General features: G+C 33.4%; 2 protein-coding genes across 2 annotated transcripts; both read right to left on the bottom strand.

Moving 5' to 3' along the window:
* Positions 1 to 7,277: 7,277 nt before the first annotated feature.
* On the bottom strand, positions 7,278 to 7,658 carry LOTGIDRAFT_140321 (hypothetical protein; the record flags this gene model as incomplete). The annotated part of the gene is made up of 1 exon (XM_009050175.1): positions 7,278 to 7,658. A coding segment is annotated over one exon (381 nt), but the record flags the coding sequence as incomplete, so codon positions are not given.
* Positions 7,659 to 7,661: 3 nt separating this feature from the next.
* LOTGIDRAFT_140312 (hypothetical protein) lies at positions 7,662 to 7,892 on the bottom strand (the record flags this gene model as incomplete). The annotated part of the gene is made up of 1 exon (XM_009050174.1): positions 7,662 to 7,892. A coding segment is annotated over one exon (231 nt), but the record flags the coding sequence as incomplete, so codon positions are not given.
* Between the last annotated feature and the right edge of the window lie 8,409 nt (positions 7,893 to 16,301).

Genomic DNA, 16,301 nt, shown 5'->3' with positions numbered 1-16,301 from the left:
TCTCGCTCTTTATCAAAACAATTTTCAGTTTTATTTGGAATTCTTAGTCAGAGATTTGAAGAATTCTTAAATTATATTACAGAGGATGGGTGGGATTCAATTCTCAATTGACTGCACTTTTAGAATCTTAGAACCAAACAGAATAGTAAGATGTTTGTGGTTGATAAATACCCTCTCTCTACTTCACAAATATATGTTCCTGATTTTGTTTTAATGTTGGTAAAATTGTTATGCTGCCATTTCTTTGCTATGAATCAAATCATTTCTTGATGAAATCCTCTTTGTTGTAAAATCGCCATTTTTTTTTTCCTTCACCACCAATTTTTTAGATTTATCAAATGTGATATTAAATTAATGATTTATTAAATTTATAATATTTAAAAGAAAAAATCGTGTTTGTAGTCCCTAGAATAAGCCCGTGGCCAACTCTTTGGGATTATTTGAGCAGAAAATAGTTTGCCTGACCTACATTATCAACCAATCACAATCGACTTCCGGTGAATGAAGTTTAGCGCTCTTTTCAACATTGACAGTTTTTCCAAGTGAAAAAGGTAAACAAAAGTTGAATTTGATCAAATTATTTTGACTTTTAAAACATTTTACACACTGCCATGTACTGTTCTTGAGTTACACTCCCTGCTTTGTTGAAACTTTTCTTCTGACGACGATGAATTTGAAATACATGCACTTTACTTTCCTTTCGGCTTCACTAATTTTCATACTTGTCAACAATATTTTATTTGAATAACGAAGCAATTTTCATTCAGGTTTCAATAGTTTCGACGAAGTATCATTACATCTCTTCCTCATTAACGTTATTCACTCTCACTGCTGTTTATTCAAGCTCCCAGCTTTCATTAATGTTGCTTAAATATAAGATTCTACTGAAAGACTACACTCTAGTTGTTGACGTTGGGACAAACCAAGTCCAAAGCCTTGCGTGCTACTGGCTGTGCTTGTAAAGATCCCACGACTATTGGAAATGGAAAAAGGTTTAGCTAATAATGCTGACCTGGCAAACTAATTTTCCCGATTGCACACTACATGGCATTGCATGTCTTGTCTTCATTAGTCCAATAAGGTACAGAAGAGAAGGATGTAAAACTCCATTCATTTCATTTTTTGGTTCTTATAAATATTTATAGCTGTTCATGCTGAAAGTAAAAAAATGCCATCATCGGTAAATTCGGGCAAGTCAAAGAAGAAAGCAGCGGCACTGGCTGCCCTTGATGATGAGGAAGAAACAGTTGCTATGGAAACAGATGTTCCACAGACACCAGCACCTCAGGGTGCAACAGGAGAACCAATGGAAATAGATGCAGCACCAACTCCCTCAGTTTCAAGACATTTTAGCGCTGCAGGTTTGTGTTAAGTTGTCAGTAAATCTAGATGGGAGGAAAATTCACATATACTCTCAAAAAACAAAATTATACTGGTCATAATACTTTCAAACTGTTAAGGCTTGTATCACCAAGATGTGAAAGCAACATTTTATGTTGGATATGTGTTTTTTTTGTTCCAAAGAATTAATTATCAATTTGTTTCTCTAGAATGTGGTGAGGTATTCCTATCTGGTCAGTTGGCTATAATCAATCTTAATATCAATGTATGTTTGTTTTTATAGAATTTGGTGAAGTAGAGATCCCCCCAGCACCCGAGTCGGTAGCTACGTACGATGTGAACGGTCCTAGATTGATGATATCTCAAATTAAAAACCACAACTTTAAATCTTACGCTGGTACTCAGACTCTCGGTCCCTTTCATAAGGTTTGTTATTCTCAACAATATTCTTGCCTTTGATAGCCATTATTTTCAAGGGATATTTATTGGTACAAATATGAGCTGTATAAATGTTTGTTTTCTTCAGAAGAAAATTGATTTATATTCTAAAAGGTCAACGTTTTATCTGAGCGATTTATGACATTTATTGAGTTATTGCCCTTGATCACAAATTCATTCCTATTCAAAGTGTGATCTCATCAACTGACTATATCAAATAATTGACAATTCTTTTTTACTGTCTTTAATGAGAGATCAGGCATTTTTATGTTTTCATTTCCATTCTAGAGTTTTACATCTATAGTTGGACCGAATGGTAGTGGTAAATCTAATGTAATAGATTCCATGTTGTTTGTTTTTGGTTACCGTGCCAATAAAATACGCTCTAAGAAACTGAGTGTTCTCTTACACAATAGTCAGGAACATCAAAATATAACCAGTTGTACTGTCTCAGTTTATTTTCAAAAGATTATCGACACTGGGGTAGGTTGATTTTCATTAACATTCATTGATTGCATTCCATGTATATCAATTTACACCATTCCAATTTTCAGTCTGGTGTCTGTGGTTCCTGCAATTCCACTTAAACCATTATTAACAACACTATGGTAAAGGTCCTTATATATTATTACCAGCTTTTGAACTATTTTCTATGTTTATAGCCAGGAGATGATGAGTTTACAGTAGTACCAAATAGTGAGATAGTTGTTTCTCGTACAGCCTCTAAAGACAATACATCAAACTACGCTGTCGACGGACGTAAAGTTACTTATAAAGAGGTGGCTGCCTTATTGAGACGAAGTGGAATTGATCTAGACCACAATAGATTCCTTATTCTACAGGTAATATGATCAAGTTAGCTCCCCTTACTGGGACTCCTCAAGCTGTTTGCTTCTTGTCTAATATTTTATCAAAATCTAGCATACAATCAAATTCAATTGACATACAGAAATCTTTATCAATATTATATTAATTTATAATTTCTACTGTTTATCTCCAGGGTGAAGTAGAACAGATAGCTATGATGAAACCTAAAGCTCAGTCTGAACATGAGGATGGAATGTTAGAATTTCTAGAAGATATTATTGGTAGTAATAGATTTAAAGAACCTATTGATATTTTATCTAAACGTGTTGAAACATTAAATGAATTCAGAGCTGAAAAGGTGAGTGTATTAGCTTAATACTTTCTAGTTTAATTGAATGAAACATAACTTACTGTAGACAGTTTTGAACTCGAGTCAGACATGACTGGCAAGCAGGTGTTTGGTGATGATGAGATGTGTTATATTTTTTAGTTAAACAGAGTAAAAGTAGTAGAGAAAGAGAAAGATGATTTAGAAGGGCCGAAGAATGAAGCTGTAGAATATTTAAAAGAAGAGAACGAGTTGACGACCATAAAACATCTACTTTATCATGTTTATATGTAAGTCTTATTTTCTTTATGATTCCACAGCCAGTGGTCTCGAGGACCGTGATTCCCTCTATTCCTCCTCCCCTTTATGTATTAGTCTTTTTCTGTAGGATGCCAGGGTCAATGTTTTCCCCACCTCTTCCAATCTTAAATGCCTGCAAAGTAACCAACTCATTTGATCCTGGCATAGATTGAGAGAATACTTTTGACAAAAATTCTACTGTCCTGGTGGAATTTCAGTTTGATGTTGCTGGTAAGATTAATTTCTTGTCAAATGCAATTGAATGGTGTAGTTCAAGAGATCAGAAATAGTTTGAATATTGGGTGTTTCATAATTCCAGTTTAGAGTTATTGCCCATGATTGATTAAAATTGTTATGTTTGTAGTCAAGAATGTGTAGAAAATGAAGAGAAAGCTAGTGAAGAATATGGTAAAATAAAAGAAAGTTTAAAAGAAGTAGATGAAAGATTAACAGAAATTACTGACACTAAAAAATCTCATTCTGATAAACATAAAAAGGTCTTCAAGTAAGTTAGAATCAAGTTATATTTGAAGGAGTTGTTGGTTTAAAAGTTAGTCATAGAAAAAGAGAGTGGGGTGGGGGTTTTGCTCAGTGAGTTAGACACTTATAGTTTAGACACTGGCATAGGTAAAGATAATACCTTCAGATTTTTCAACCTGATCGTTTGGAAAGGGTGAACTTTGATTCTGCATTTTGCTTGTTTTTTACAGAGAATTTCAAGAATTACAGAAAGAAACAGAGAAAAATAAAGAGACATTTAATGAATTTGAACAGAAAGATGTTAAATTTCGTGAAGATTTAAAACATACCAAGGCTAGTATAAAAAAATTAGAAGCTACACAGAATAGTGAGAAGAAAAAGGTGAGAATTGTTTATCAGTTAAACAAAATCAGAGAGAAAGAGTTGTCTTAATAATTTATTTTTTAACTCAATGGAGTTGCTTGATTGATGAGCTCTGCCTGTTTAAACAGAGTTCAGAACGTGTGCCAAAAAATTTAGATTTAGACAGAATTCAAAATGGTGGGGAATGGAATAGAAAGGAAAATTTGACATATTCTGCTTCCATAACGTTCAATTGAGGCCAGAATATGAACAGAACTTAGAAAATCATTTGAGATGACAGTTTTAATTAAGAGACAAACATTTGTCTTGTTTTATCATAACTATATCATCTTCCTGCATGTTGGTTAATTATTGCCATTATCTCCTATGATCTAGATAGAAGAATTAAAAGCTGTACCTGAACACAGTGAAAAGTTAGTAGAAGAATTACAAGTTAAACTAGAGAAATTAGAAGTAGAGAAAAAGAGAGAAGAAGAGAGTATGAAGAAAGTTATGGACAGTTTAAAAACTGAGACTAAGGTATGTTCAAAACAGATCCCCTCATCCCTGGAGCTTCTAGCTCGACATCGAAAATATGGATCTTAGTTTGTTAAAATGTAAAGTTTTGGACAGTTTTAGAAAGAGTTAAATCCACTTATCCCATTGCCTTCAACCTGTTATATCAATGGCCCCTGTATTGCAAAAATTGTATCTTCTTTTAAGTTTTGACATGAGACTAAGGTAAGTTTTTAAAGAAAAGAAAATCCCTCCTTCCTCTGGCTTCCATCTAAAAGGGCTAAAATATATCAAAGTCATACAATTTTTTTTTTATCTTAAACGTAGACCTGGTCCTGTCTCAAATACTGTTTATCTATAGATCAAACCCCTTCATCTTGACAGTCCTGGAATGGTGATATTTGTTAAGATGTCATGTTCTAAATATATTTAAAATATCTATTTTATGTTTCAGGGTTTACAAGAGGAGAAAGAAATTAAAGAAAGTAAAGTTTTAGAAATGTGTAAATCAGTAAATGATGTTAAATCTACTGTAAGTTATTATTTTTTGTTTGTTTGGAAGCTGTCAGGGTGTTTCTACCGACATATCGAAATGTTTTGTCACCCAATTGTGTAGACTCTAATTTTCAATGTAGAAATTTTAAGTATAAGTGAGGTTTTGTCAAGGAATATAGCCAAGTGTTTAGAAATTTGTTTTAATATTTATAATTCTAGTATCAAGTAGCCCAATCTGAACTAGATGTATATTTGAGTAATCAAACACGAGAAGAAAATAAACTAACAGAAGTTACAGAGAAACTAGAAACAGCCCAGTCTACTTTAACAAAGAGAAAAGAGTAAATTATATCCCAAAATATCTTGATTCTTCTGAATGATGCCTGTTGCTAGCAATTGAATATCTAGTTATACTTAGATTCTATCTGTCACGAGGCTAGTCTGAGCTACTGTTTTTGATTCAATGGGTGCATTATTGGGGCTTAGTTCTCTTTAGATCTATTATCTACATCAACAATCTTTATGTGGTATTTAAATTTTGAGAGAGTATTTTCTATTTTGATAATTTATATAGCAGTTCACGTTTTTACCATTTTTAAATTTTTTGTAGAAATATAGTAGAAATGCAGAAGAGAATACCAGATTTAGAGAAAATTGTAATAAAATGTCGTAAAGATTATAAACTAGTTGAAGAGAAAGAGGCTCAATCAACACAACAAGTAAGATATATTGACTTGTAATATTCTTTAGACAAGGGTTACTTCCCCTTGATATGTATATAAAATACCAGTATACCTTGGTGGCACATGATTGTTGAGTTTTTAACAGGTTCAGTTTGTTTCCAGTTCAGTTGTCAAGAGATCAGAACAAGATATGTTTAATATACTCTATTTATCTCTCCACCATTTTGAATTCTAGTTATATCTGAACTAAAGTTGGGGGTTGATCATTGTCTTATTCTACTATATATGTAATATAACTATAGGTACGAGAGCTAAGAGAAAAGTTAGAAGTCTCACGAAGTTCTATGCAGGCTGATATGAATAAAGGAAAAGTGATAAAAGCTTTGATGAAACAGAAACGACAAGGAGAAATTCCTGGTATTTATGGTCGTTTGGTAGGTAGTAAAGACATTTTTTTTTTGACCTAAACAGAGACCGGCTGTGGCTTAGTGAGTTATACGCTTGCTGGCTAACCTGAAGTTCCAGGGTTCAATCCTGTCATAGTTTGAAATCAAACAAGATAAGGCTAAGGCTGTTGCCTTGGCTAGAGTTTTCCTCATTGCAAACTGCATGGCATCACCCATCTTCATTAGGTGCAGAACAGTAGGATTAAAACTCTTTTATTTCATTTGTGCTATGTTTTATTTTAGGGTGATTTAGGTGGTATAGATAAACAATATGATGTTGCTATATCAACAGCTTGTGGTGCGTTAGATAATATTGTTGTAGATACAATAAATACTGCCCAGAAATGTGTCAACTATCTAAAACAAGCTGATGTTGGTGTCGCCACCTTCATAGCTCTTGACAAGATGGCACGATTTAAAGAACAGGCCGCTAGAAAAATACAAACGTAAGTCAATTATCAAATTAAGAGGGAATATTTATATATATATATTTTGATAGCTTTGTTAGTAGCGAGTTGGATTGTCGTCTCCTAGGACAGTAGAATAGCTCAGTCGGTAGCTAGTTGGATTGTCGTCTGCTAGGACAGTAGAATAGCTCAGTAGCAGACAGTAGAATAGCTCAGTCGGTAGCTAGTTGAATTGTCATCTGCTAGGATAGTAGAATAGCTCAGTCAGTAGAGAGTTGGATTGTCGTCTGCCAGGACAGTAGAATAGCTCAGTAGGTAGTGAGTTGGATTGTCGTCTGCTAGGACAGTAGAATAGCTCAGTCGGTAGCTAGTTGGATTGTCGTCTGCTAGGACAGTAGAATAGCTCAGTAGCAGACAGTAGAATAGCTCAGTCGGTAGCTAGTTGGATTGTCATCTGCTAGGACAGTGTGATAGCTCAGTAGCAGACAGTAGAATAGCTCAGTCGGTAGCTAGTTGAATTGTCGTCTGCTAGGATAGTAGAATAGCTCAGTCAGTAGAGAGTTGGATTGTCGTCTGCCAGGACAGTAGAATAGCTCAGTCGGTAGAGAGTTGAATTGTCGCCTGCTAGGACAGTAGAATAGCTCAGTCGGTAGCTAGTTGAATTGTCGTCTGCTAGGATAGTAGAATAGCTCAGTCAGTAGAGAGTTGGATTGTCGTCTGCCAGGACAGTAGAATAGCTCAGTAGGTAGTGAGTTGGATAGTCATCTGCAAGGACAGTGGAATAGCTCAGTTGGTAGCAAGTTAGATTGTCGTCTGCTAGGACAGTGGAATAGCTCAGTAGGTAGTGAGTTGGATAGTCATCTGCAAGGACAGTGGAATAGCTCAGTCGGTAGCAAGTTGGATTGTCGTCTGCTAGGACAGTGGAATAGCTCAGTAGGTAGTGAGTTGGATAGTCATCTGCAAGGACAGTGGAATAGCTCAGTCGGTAGCAAGTTGGATTGTCGTCTGCTAGGACAGTAGAATAGCTCAGTCGGTAGCAAGCTGGATTGTCGTCTGCTAGGACAGTGGAATAACTCAGTCAGTAGCTAGTTGGATTGTCGTCTGCTAGGACAGTGGAATAGCTCAGTTGGTAGCAAGCTGGATTGTCGTCTGCTAGGACAGTGGAATAGCTCAGTCGGTAGCTAGTTGGATTGTCGTCTGATTGGACAGTGGAATAGCTCAGTTGGTAGCAAGTTGGATTGTCGTCTGATTGGACAGTGGAATAGCTCAGTTGGTAGCTAGTTGGATTGTCGTCTGATTGGACAGTGGAATAGCTCAGTCAGTAGAGAGTTGGATTGTCGTCTGATTGGAAAGTGGAATAGCTCTGTCCATGACAAGGTTGATTTTGATCTGCTTGGACAGTTAAATAACTGAAATGGTAGAATTTGGATCGTCACATTAGGTTCTGTAGGTTTGAATCTCCTTATAGGTAAGCTAAAACACTGATGGCTCTGACAGTGCTTTTGAGTGTTGGCTTTTAATCCCTATCACCTGGAGTGTCTACAGTTTAAGATGGTCTCTTAAATAAATTTCTATTTCCAGTCCAGAAAATGTAGCACGATTATTTGACCTAGTTAATGTGAATGATGAAGCTGTTCTACCAGCGTTTTATTACGCTCTACGTGATACACTAGTAGCTAAAGATCTAGATCAAGCTACGAAGATATCTTACGGTAAAACACGTTACAGAGTCGTTACTTTACAAGGACAGGTTATAGATATTGCAGGTAGGTAGAGTTTGATTGTATCTTGTTAAAACTGAAACATGTTTTCAATCTCACTAAATCTTTTCTTAGATATTATTAATAGTAGCTGTTGAAATAGTGAAGTCATGAATCAATAAAATGTTTCCTTACAATACCTGTAATGGTTAGGATTTTGTTGTAAATAGTCAACTAATAGTTTGAAAGGAAAGAAGTTTAATCTCCACCATTATAAAAACTTACCTGTATATTGTTGATATATTACAGGTACTCTATCAGGGGGAGGTAATCAGGTCTGTAAAGGTCGAATGGGGTCAGCTGCCGTAGCAGATATAGATCCTAGACAACTTGTAGAAATTGAAAAATCTCTAGAAAAGGTACGTTGACTGTAATAATTATGAATTCACACTTATCTCTTATCTCAGACATTACAAATCAAGCAATACACTCTCGTCTTTTTAACCTTGATTCAAAAACTACAGGTATACTCTAGTGCCATCTTGATATCTCCCACTTTGTCTCCCTTTTTACGTTCATAAAGGGTCCGTCATTTTTATGTTCTGGATTGTTCGTCGAAGGAAGTAGACTTCATATTTAGTCTTTTGTTAACAAGTTATATTGCTTTTGTTTGTCAAATTCAATCAAGGGGAGTTAATTAGGTTTATCAATTTAATACTGTCAGACCACATTAAATTCAACATGTCTGGATAATTTGTAAGAGACCCAGCTGAAGAATTTATAATGTTTAGGTATGATACTGTGATTCCTTCTCTAAAATATTTATTATGATATTCCAGGCGACTGTACAGACTGAAGAATTCCGAGAGAACCGAGATAGATTAGAAGAAATGATACGAGTTCAGGAACGAGATTTAAAAACTCTAGAAACAAACATGGTTAACTTTAAAAATGAAATTCAGGTTAGATTTATAACAAAAACTTCATTTTTACTTGCTGCAGAGTTCAAATTTAGAATTTTTCACAACTTTCAATTTGAATTGGAATATTTACATGTTGTAAAAATGGTGGTCATGGATTCTTATCTCAGTCTATGTTTGAAAGTCATTGTTCAAGTGAATATTAAAGTCAACCCAACTGTAAATGCCATGGGTGAATGCCAAGAAATTTGGTCAAGGACCAGTTGGTAGAAAAGATCCTTGACAACTGAAGTTGTTATCCTTGTTATAAATTTACTATTTCATCTTTTCTTTTTATTTTGTATTAAACTTGCCAGAAGCAAAGAAATAAGACTTTAACTTAATAATAATAATTTTATTTAACAATATTTGTATATTGTAGGCTATGAAAGACCAGATACCAGGTTTAACTCAACTTGTTCAAACTCAGGAAGAAAAAGTTAAAGAGGTAGCACCAGATCCAAACGAACTCAAAAATCTGGAGAAAAAAGTTGGCAAATTTAAAGCAGGTAGAGTAGACCATAATATTTGACATATGTTGAAGGAATTGTAAAAAGGTTTTCTAAATTTTGTATGTGTATCAAGGACACTGATATCATTGATTTTCAGACGTCTGTGATTCCTGCAATTCCACTTAGCGTTTTATGTCATCACTATGCTGGTAATAATTCTATACCTGACACCTTACTCTCATCAATTTATCTTTTAGAATATGAGAAAATCTCAGCTGGTTATACTAAACTACAAGATGAAGTCAAAAGGTAAGTTATAAATCTGAAATATAATTATATTTAATAAACAATGAGAGATGATAGAAACAATAATATCATTTTAAATTAAGTTATAAATAAAAACTAATAATAGATTATAATTTCAGTTTAAATAATAAAATAATGGAGATTGGAGGAAGTAAAATAAAAGCTGTTCAGTCAAGACTTGATGGTGTTTCTAAAGAAATAGATCAAACTATGGGAAATATCACTAAAATTAAAGTTAGTGTTAAAACAGCTGAGAGGTAAGTTCAACTGTCCTTGCTTACTTCCCTTTGTCAAAACTGACCTGAAAAAAGCCTGGTGTTTAGTAAACTGAACATCTGTTCACTACAGGCTTTGTCTATTCAATATTCCTTGACAGTTGAATATTGAAACAGAATTGATTGATGTTGCTGTCTATAGAATTTCCCTTATTGCACACTGCCTGATGATAGCCTAAATATCATCCTACGTTTAGAAGTGTAAGAACAGTATACCAAGTTCGTCAAACTTTTTAATTTTTATTTTGATAGAAATTTAAAGAAAGCAGAAGATAAACTAGAATCTACTAAAGAAGAAATACAGGAAAATAAAAATAAAATGGCCGAACTGGAGAAAGCGTTTGAACAGATGGAAAAAGATGCAATGGATGTTTTACAGAAATATGAGGATTCTCAGGTAAGATTTTGAAACTAACTATCGTCCATACTTCACTCTAACACTGGGTTGGATCTGTGTGTTTTTATATCAGTAGCATGTTGGATTATCGTCTGCTAAGGAATCCGGTACTGTGGGTTAGAATCTGTTTAGATATAGAACAATACATACATCTTCTGTTTTTAATCAGGTTCCCTTCAGCACATCACTTACCCACAATAAACTATAATAACCAATCAAAACAATGAATATTCATATTGTTAGACTTTCCCGCCCCGTTTAATATATTTAAATGATGTTTTCCAGGAGAAAATGAAAGAAGTAGAAGTTACATTAAATAAGATAAAGAAAAACATGGTAGAATTAGAAGAAGAAGAGACGAAACTACAGAAAGATAATATTGATGTTCGACATCAACTTGATAAATATGATAACTTGGTGAAAGAAAATAAATCAAAAACTAAACATTGGAAAAAAGAGGTTTGCTTCTTTCACTCTCAATCTATTTTGAAAATTAAATCCAATTTTTGTTAATTCATATCATATGTTAGAATTTCTTGTCTACATCTTTAAATTTTGTCAGCTTTTGGACTGGATCTGATGGCATGATTTGGAATTTTAGGTTAAAGAGGAAAGAATTGCACATCTTATTAGTCTTCAATCACAAAATTCTTTCCTCATTACCCAAACTACAGAAAACTAGGACCATATATATTATACAGAGTTATCTCCCTTTCAGATCAGTAAACTATCATTGTCACCAATAGAAGGAGAAGAAAAAACAGAACTTCAACCACCAGTAGAAGATACTGTAAAATCTCTAAAGAAAGATCAGTTAATATATACTATTACTGTCATGGAAGAAAAAATACGTCAGATGAAACCCAATATGGCTGCTATTACAGAATACAGGAAAAAGGTTAGTTCCTAGAAACATGTCTCTACTCAAACTACAGCCTGACTCAGGAACCAAAATCAGAACATTGTATTCACCATGTAGAAAGCATGACTTGAACCGAAGTACTTTGATAAATCACGAACACGTGACGTTCAGACACAAGATAAAAGTAGCGTCTCAATTTTTTTAAATATGTTTTCAACGTCTACAAAAAAAACTTGCTTTTAACTTAAATATTGTTTGTTTAACTTGAGAAATATGTCCTGGCTTATGACTCTGATTTTCTCTGATTATTTTATGATTATCTTTTGTGATTTTGGTCGGTTTAAAATCTGTATTATTAGACTGGATTATAGACGTATTTATTGTAGGAAGAGGTTTATTTAAAACGTGTATCAGAACTTGACGAGATAACAGATGTACGTGATAAACAACGACGATATCATGAAGATCTTCGTAAACAACGATTGGATGAATTCATGGCTGGGTTTAATGTCATTACGAATAAATTAAAAGAAATGTATCAGATGATCACGCTAGGTGGCGACGCTGAGTTAGAATTACTTGATTCTTTAGATCCTTTCTCTGAGGGTATCGTCTTCAGGTCGGTGAAATATTTTTGAGTTTTTTGGGGATTTAGAATTCTATTTAATTATAGCCCTTGATATACCTTGTTAGGCTTTTTCTAGGACTTTTTCATTTTGCATGTTGTTGCTTATTTTCATGAAGACCAAACTTGAATAGAAAATCTCTCTACATTATAATTTTTGTCAGGGAAAAGTGGACCAACATTCCAGATTTATTTCGAATCAAAGGACTTGAAAAATTCCCTCATTGCACACCGCATAGTATTATTTGTCTCCACTTATTCATATCCCTTTGACCATTTTCAAAAGATTGAATATTGTATATTTTATTTCAGTGTACGACCCCCAAGGAAATCATGGAAGAATATATCTAATTTATCTGGCGGTGAAAAGACATTAAGTTCTCTAGCTCTAGTATTTGCTCTACACCACTATAAACCAACACCACTGTATGTAATGGATGAGATAGATGCAGCGTTAGATTTTAAAAATGTTTCTATTATTGCTAACTATATTAAGGTGAGTAAGATTTTATAACAGGTAGAATCTGTAGAAAACAACTTATAAATCACTAGATTGAAAGATTAGAATCAATATAGAAAGTTTGTTCATGTCAGAATACAGATAAATCTCATCTATTAAAGATATTGTAAAGAGGTTTTCTAAATTTGTTATGTTTATCAGGATTATTGATATCATCACTTAGCACCATTTTGATTTCAGTCAGATGTCTGTGATTCCTGTAATTATTATAAAGATGTTTCAAGGTATATGACAGCCCTTTCAAAGCTTGCTGTTGATAAAAACTATGGGCTTTTAGCGATAGTCTCAATTTAAGAGGACTTAGAATCACAGACGTCTGATTGAAAATTCGAATGGTACAAAGATCTATACTCTCTGTAATATCCTAATAAATAATGTGTTTTATATTTTGATAGGAGAGAACTAGAAATGCTCAGTTTATCATTATTTCACTGAGAAGTAATATGTTTGAACTAGCTGATAGATTAGTAGGAATATATAAAACCTACGATTGTACTAAATCAGTCACTATCAACCCTAATAAACTATCTCTCGGTACTGTCAACTTATTAACTGATATAGCAGCAAGTGGAGATGGGCCTGTGACAGATAAGACTGGTGTTGTTTTAGAAAAGATTACAGAAGAATCTCAGAAAGATAATGTTTTTCACCAGCCTGTAACAGAGGAAGTTGTCAGATGAAAATAGTGCTATTGTTTATCTCTACTATCATTGTATATATAAGATTTATAGATATTTAGAATCAAGGGAATATATAGGCTGTGTACAATAAAGATCCCTTGACAGTTAGAAATTTAAAAGAGTAGGCTAATACCACTGTCTTGGTAAAATTACTCTCATTGTACACTACATGGTGTTGCCAGTCAATTAGCCCAATTAGGTGCAGAAATCTCAATTTCATTAATTTTTATAAATATTTTATTTGATTTATCACCAGCCATACATTATGTTATATCTCTGAATTGACAATATAAATATTCTTATTCAATTTCTAAACCATCCTGGCCATGTATTCTCTTAATAATCTTAGTGCTAAGATATCCTAGAAATAGTGGTAGAAGATTACACACTAGCACTAAGATTGTTTCAAGAATACGAGGCCTAATGAGAATCTTAGCTTCTATTTTCTACTGTATGAATAATACTGTACTTTACACTGTATCTTCATGTACCTTCATATTGTCTTTATTTAGTGACAATATCATAGGTTTCAGATATACAGGTTGAGACAACGTGTTGATTATACCATGTTAATATTATCACTGGTTTAAAGTTGGGTGTATAATTAAATACTTGACTTAGTTACTGTATCTTCTTATACCTTCATATTGTCTTTATTTAGTGACAATATCATAGGTTTCAGATATACAGGTTGAGACAACGTGTTGATTATACCATGTTAATATTATCACTGGTTTAAAGTTGGGTGTATAATTAAATACTTGACTTAGTTACTGTATTTTCTTATACCTTCATATTGTCTTTATTTAGTGTCAATATCATAGGTTTCAGATATACAGGTTGAGACAACGTGTTGATTATACCATGTTAATATTATCACTGGTTTAAAGTTGGGTGTATAATTAAATACTTGACTTAGTTACTGTATTTTCTTATACCTTCATATTGTCTTTATTTAGTGTCAATATCATAGGTTTCAGATATACAGGTTGAGACAACGTGTTGATTATACCATGTTAATATTATCACTGGTTTAAAGTTGGGTGTATAATTAAATACTTGACTTAGTTACTGTATTTTCTTATACCTTCATATTGTCTTTATTTAGTGTCAATATCATAGGTTTCAGATATACAGGTTGAGACAACGTGTTGATTATACCATGTTAATATTATCACTGGTTTAAAGTTGGGTGTATAATTAAATACTTGACTTAGTTACTGTATCTTCTTATACCTTCATATTGTCTTTATTTAGTGTCAATATCATAGGTTTCAGATATACAGGTTGAGACAACGTGTTGATTATACCATGTTAATATTATCACTGGTTTAAAGTTGGGTGTATAATTAAATACTTGACTTAGTTACTGCATTTTCTTTCACTATTCTTTTTACTTCTGATTTTTCTATTTTCACCTATCATATATCATTATTAAAACATCTCAGTTGTGGTTGTTTTTCATGATGGAGAGGGGGTGGGGGTGGGTCATGACTTTCTATTCCCCCTCTCTGACAGGAATTGTGCAGCTTGTTTTATACAATATTACAATAGTTATTACAAACTTCGTCTTATACCTTGACTACAATAGTCACCTTTCTTATATCATGAAATGTAGCGATTTGTTTGGATTAAATGTAGCAACTACAGCCAATCAGAGTCACATAATTTTTACAGTCGTATCTGTCCAGGACTCTGATTGGCTGTAGGTGCTATTATACAATCCAACCAAATCGTTGCATTTAATAACTTACAAGAAAGATGGCAAATAGGAAAGCACCTTATTTATGCAATTAGAGAAAACATCCCATTTATGCAATTAGGACAACACCCCTTTTATGCAATTAGAGAAAACACCCATTTATGCAATTGGGAAAACATCCCTTTTATGCAATTAGAGAAACATCCCATTTATGCAATTAGGAAAACATCCCATTTATGCAATTAGAGAAACACCTCCCATTTATGCAATTAGGAAAACATCTCATTTATGCAATTAGGAAAACATCCCATTTATGCAATTAGGAAAACATCCCATTTATGCAATTAGGAAAACATCCCATTTATGCAATTAGAGAAACACCTCATTTATGCAATTAGGAAAACACCTCATTTATGCAATTAGGAAAACATCTCATTTATGCAATTAGGAAAACATCCCATTTATGCAATTAGGAAAACATCCCATTTATGCAATTAGGAAAACATCCCATTTATGCAATTAGGAAAACATCCCATTTATGCAATTAGAGAAACACCTCATTTATGCAATTAGGAAAACATCCCATTTATGCAATTAGCGAAACATCCCATTTATGCAATTAGCGAAAACATCTCATTTATGCAATTAGGAAAACACCCCTTTTATGCAATTAGGAGAAACATCTCATTTATGCAATTAGAGAAAACACCCATTTATGTAATTAGGAAAACATCTCATTTATGCAATTAGGAAAACATCCCATTTATGCAATTAGAGAAACATCTCATTTATGCAATTAGAGAAACATCCCATTTATGCAATTAGAGGAAAACACCTCATTTATGCAATTAGGAAAACACCCCATTTATGCAATTAGAGAAACATCCCATTTATGCAAATAGACACACACTATATATATGCAATTAGGAAAACATCTCATTTATGCAATTAGAGAAACATCCCATTTATGCAATTAGAGAAACATCCCATTTATGCAAATAGACACACACTATATATATGCAATTAGGAAAACACCCCTTTTATGCAATTAGAGAAACATCCCATTTATGCAATTAGGAAAACATCCCATTTATGCAATTAGGAAAACACCCCTTTTATGCAATTAGGAAAACATCTCATTTATGCAATTAGAGAAACATCCCATTTATGCAATTAGGACAACACCCCATTTATGCAATTAAAGAAACATCTCATTTATGCAATTGGGGAAACATCCCAT

This window comes from Lottia gigantea (assembly GCF_000327385.1).
Source record: "Lottia gigantea unplaced genomic scaffold LOTGIsca_146, whole genome shotgun sequence".
NCBI lineage: Eukaryota > Metazoa > Mollusca > Gastropoda > Lottiidae > Lottia > Lottia gigantea.
The sequence above is the reverse complement of the archived record's forward strand: the minus strand, read 5'-3'. Positions and strand labels throughout refer to the sequence as shown.